Here is a 4691-nt window from a genome sequence, read left to right as displayed (position 1 = left end):
ATAGACATTTTATATATTTGTTCCAAACTCTGGACAACTTACAAAATGTAAGTGAAAATTGTAAAATTTCCAGAATAGTGTGCAAAGTCTGCTTTTGGCAATACTTGAGTGCTCGTTTATATTCATATATCTGGGTTTCTATATGGACGTAAACGAGCTTAATCATTGAAAGGTAAAGATTTGTATTATACAAAACTCTATTATAATCTATTGGTAAATGTTGTCATGTTTTCGATTGTGTGTAATATAGCCTAGTATTATAGGCCAAAAGGTGGATCAAGTCACACCTAAAAACAAATGCAATTGCATTAGATACAATATCAAACCGTCTATCAATATCAACTGAAAGAACTTCAGTTTACACAATGAATGTTACCCAAATGTTGCAATGATGTTATAGTGGATGTATGAAGTCACAATTAATTTTCAGGGGCAGTTTATATCTTTGAGGCCATGTTGTCCTTTTATGTTCAAATACTTAGGTCACTACTGTGTCTAACTCAATTAGACAAGTCCATACATTTTTCTAAAAATCCAGGGCATTTTAGTCCTTATAACTGGTTAATTTCCTGTCTTGACCATTCAAGTAAATGACTTTGCACTTATATTTAGCAATCAGAAATTTCCAAATACTACGGTCTTAACTTTGAACCTCTTATTTTATAATCTGAAACAATTTTGTGCTATATTTAATGCATGGCACTTGGTTTGATATTTTATTTAATGCAGTGACACGGATACATTAAGTGCCTTCCCCGTTTAACTTTAGGGCTACTGTAAAATTAAGTAGCCAACAGCATTTTTCCCCCATTTAAAAAAAAAAAATTGTAGTCGAATGAAACAAGTAGCCAATATAAAATAAAAAGGTTGTTCTGGGCGATTTTCTTATTTGTTGCATTGCATGACTACATTTTATTATGAAAATGCATCGTACAGGCAACAAAATTCACATTGTGACTGGCGTTATCGATATACCTCTCCAAGACAGGTAGAGAAAAATGGAACAGAAATATTTGGTTTTGAAATCAGCTTAGTTTGATTCTTGTGTACTTCGCCCAGGGTTTCACATTCTGTCATATTTATTGCAATTAAGCACACCACAATTACATTACCTTTACACATTAGCAGGCCTAATTCGCGTTTTTCTCATGAGAAAACAGCCCATGAAATACAAATGAAAATGTCTGGGTTGGCAATAGGTTAAATGATAGTCTATGTTTTTATCTCTACCAAAAAAAAACAACAACAAAAATAAAGAAATTAAGTTACTCTGGTGTGGTTAAAAGCATACGTCCACAAAACGCTCACAAAATGAACCTACATACTATATGATATTTACGAACAGACGACGCGACTCTAAAAGCAACATCAATATAAGCTTACATAAAATCCGACCTCCTACAGACATGCGTCAGAGGAACTCTTTTTGGGGGCCTCTTCAACAGGTAAGCAGCTAGCTACTTCCAGTTCAGGCAGACCATTGTTTTTCATAACAACTTGAACCGGGAACCTATACGAGTTGTATCCTTATTTTTTCAAACATCAAAATATTTAATATATGTTGCTATTCGAACGAACAAACGTCTAAGTACATTAAACAAACCTAATCCGGTTTTCTATATTGTACATCAACATTCAACGAGAAGAAAATCACAAATGGATAGCTAAATACAAATATGTACAGTTCTTCCATACTTACAATAGGTTTGACAGTTAGAACCTTAAAATGTCATTTGGGAACGAAAACCGCTTGCTCAAGTTTTCGGGCATGTCAAAGTTTTTCGTTTAAAACTCGGTGCGTGACGTCCTTCGAACGACGCGACCAAGATTTATGAATAAATAAACAAATAAGCACATAAATAGGAATAAATAGATTATACGTCACTCGTGAATCCTTGAACAGGTTTCTTGAACAGTTTCTAACTGTGGGGGTAAAAGCTGTAGTAGCCGATGTCCTTGGAGCAGTTTTTCTCGCATTCCCTCGGCGTCAACATTTCAGATTTTAATGGAGACGATGTCTCGGAAACCGGCGTGGCAGATGGCGAAATCCTCCTCCGCTTGGCTTGCTCAAAAATCCCAGAATCGCTCGAATCGATCGACTTAATTGAGGACGGGGTTTCTATCCAGCTGGATTCAGACAGGTCTTTGGGTTTGGACTCATCCGCCCCGCCTAGCGGTGACCTCTCGGGCGCGATGGCGTCTCCGTCCTCGAGGCCAGGGACCAGGTAACTGGAGGAGGTCGTTCGGCTCCCCACGGAGTTGGACGGCCAGCATGACAGGACGGAGCTGGACTTGCTGCAATATTGCGGCGGCGTGCGGGTGCCCCACCCCGGCGGCTCGCCATAATACCCCAGAGGTCTGTTAGAGCATCCCGCCCCGGGCAGGGGCAGCGCTTTAACACCGGCAGCCGCGTACGACAGAAGGGTGGCCGCGTTACCGGCGAAATCAGCAGCCGCCGCAGCATCGTATGCCGAGGCGGCAAAGTCCAGTCGGTTGTTGGCAGGGGTGACAAACCATCGCTGCGGGGAGGCCACCGTGGTCTCCTCGGTTTGTTGCGGGGAGAGCAAGCTGTTACTAAGTGGGACGCTGCGGTCCGTGCCAGGAGCGCCTCCGACGCCAGGGTGAAAGCGGGACTTGGCATACGAGCTGACAAATTGGTCCTGCAGGAAAGAACCAGTCATGGCATATCTTGCGCCAGGCATGATCTGAGAGCGCGGAGAGTCACCCGGGGACGGCGTCAACCGATCGATGTCGCACCCTGTGTAGACACTGGAGAAAGATGGTGGACAAACACAACAATGTTGCATATGAGAAGCGTAGCTAACCGTAAATAAAGCGTTGCAAATGTGCTCGAGAGCATTCGATTTTTCTCACAATTTCCCATTATGTGCGTAATTGCGCGAATAAGCAAATTAACACTGCGCAAGGTCAACCCATATGCATATTGCACCAGTGTAGATTATAATGATTTAAAAACAGTAAAACTACTAAACGGTGTTGTTTTTCTCAACTTTTCTAAATAAACATTGCTGGCAAAAACACAGTGCGCGATAGAGTCATAATGAGATGCTGTGAAGTGAAATTAAGATTTGTATCTTGAGATTTGCCAGGCCAAAGCACAAAACACACAAATGGTTATAAATGCATCGGCCAATTGGAATTCCGAGCCAAAATCATCTTTCTTTGCGGTTTGACTCTTTAAGAAATCCCTGCATTCTTTCATCCAGATGCACTGATTTAAATGAGCAAATAAAATAAAATCACACACGATTCCAGGTTCTTGCAAGAATGTTAACCTGCCAGGGTTACAATTCGTCTGTGATCTTTATGTCCGAGAAACACAAATGCGCACGCACATATACTTTGGTTAAGATCATAAAAACAAAAATGTAGCCTACTTCATGTGCACCTAAATGAATTGGTTACACTCAAATTAATAATATTTATTACGATTAACCCGGACTACATTTTATAGGTCAGACAGGACAGAAAAGGTCACCATATTAAAAAGAAAAATCAAAACTTACGTGTCATAATTGTCACGGAATCCCTTTGCAAATGGATTGTGGTCGATTTTTAGCTGCGTGATCTGTAAGTGGCAGAAAATTCGAACATTTAAAAACGCTTTATATAATCAAATCAATCGAATAAAAAACAAAAACAAAAACAAAAAAACACCTTTCTTACATCAGTATTTTGATATGCGGTGACCGCAATAAACTGCGTCTCCGGGAAAGTGAACGTCTGCACGCGCCCGGGTTGGCTCGTGTCCTCGGTTCCGTCCTCGTTCACCTGCACCACATGCAGTCGAGGCTGGAATTTATGCAGCGACTGCATGACGACCATCTGCAGGAATTCAAGCGAAAAAACGAGTCAGAGAACATCTCCTCACGCGTCTTTACGCTCCCGTAGTTCCATTTGGAACACAAACATGAAAACTAATTTACCATCGGTTTTGTCAGCTCATTTAAATATGCAATTATTGGTTACATGCAAATTATCCGGTTTAACTCAAGTAATATAAAAATAAAAATTATTATGGCTGGGCAAAAAATGTTTCCACATGGTTACAACGACGAACGTAATGTTTAAATGTTAAGGTAGCATATTTTCACTTATGAATGATCTTACCACAAAAGAGCATACGTTTTTATATTTAGATAAATATGAACTAATACTAAAAAGAGAGAGAGATTGTTTAATGGAGCTGCTTGTAATGTGCAACTTCTGTAAAATGCTACCCAGCACAGCATTGTTGCTAATATTTCTAACGCATTCTGAACGCATGACACAGCAGTGAGACTAAAAATAATGAAATAAAAATAAAACAAATCTAACGATAAATAACTAACCTGTCCTGTGTTGTTCGTTGCTCCTTTATTGTTGGTTAGTTTAAGTTTTCCAAAGGATATCTCTTGACGCATCCAGTGCGCACCGGTGTTTGGCGAATCCGGGTGCATGTGTACTCTGTTTCCTGTTTACAATATAATTGAAATGTCAGTTCGGAGTCAGGATAAGAAAAATAATTAAAAATAAAAATAAACTCTGCGTTTTATTCAAAATCAATGTTATTTAAACAGATAATAATAATAATAATAATAATAATAATAATAATAATAATAGAAATGTATCATCATCATCATCATCACCACCACCACCACCACCACCATTATTATTATTATTATTATTAT

The 4691-nt window shown here is 39.3% G+C and overlaps 1 protein-coding gene across 1 annotated transcript in view; it reads right to left on the bottom strand.

Annotated features, from left to right (window-relative positions):
- Positions 1 to 970: 970 nt before the first annotated feature.
- LOC107730596 (T-box brain protein 1-like) overlaps positions 971 to 4691 on the bottom strand; it is a 5421-nt gene continuing 1700 nt past the window's right edge. Inside the window, exons 3-6 of the mRNA XM_016541457.1 lie at positions 4353 to 4474; positions 3688 to 3846; positions 3528 to 3589; positions 971 to 2769 (exon numbers count right to left, since the gene is read on the bottom strand). Of these exons, the coding sequence (XP_016396943.1) occupies positions 1920 to 2769; positions 3528 to 3589; positions 3688 to 3846; positions 4353 to 4474 (1193 nt within the window). The 3' untranslated portion in view covers positions 971 to 1919. The remainder of the gene's footprint in view (positions 2770 to 3527; positions 3590 to 3687; positions 3847 to 4352; positions 4475 to 4691) is intronic.

The sequence above is a fragment of the Sinocyclocheilus rhinocerous genome, unplaced genomic scaffold (genome assembly GCF_001515625.1).
Source record: "Sinocyclocheilus rhinocerous isolate Xijiao unplaced genomic scaffold, SAMN03320098_v1.1 scaffold818, whole genome shotgun sequence".
Lineage (NCBI taxonomy): Eukaryota > Metazoa > Chordata > Actinopteri > Cypriniformes > Cyprinidae > Sinocyclocheilus > Sinocyclocheilus rhinocerous.
This window is presented reverse-complemented; position numbering and strand designations above follow the sequence as displayed.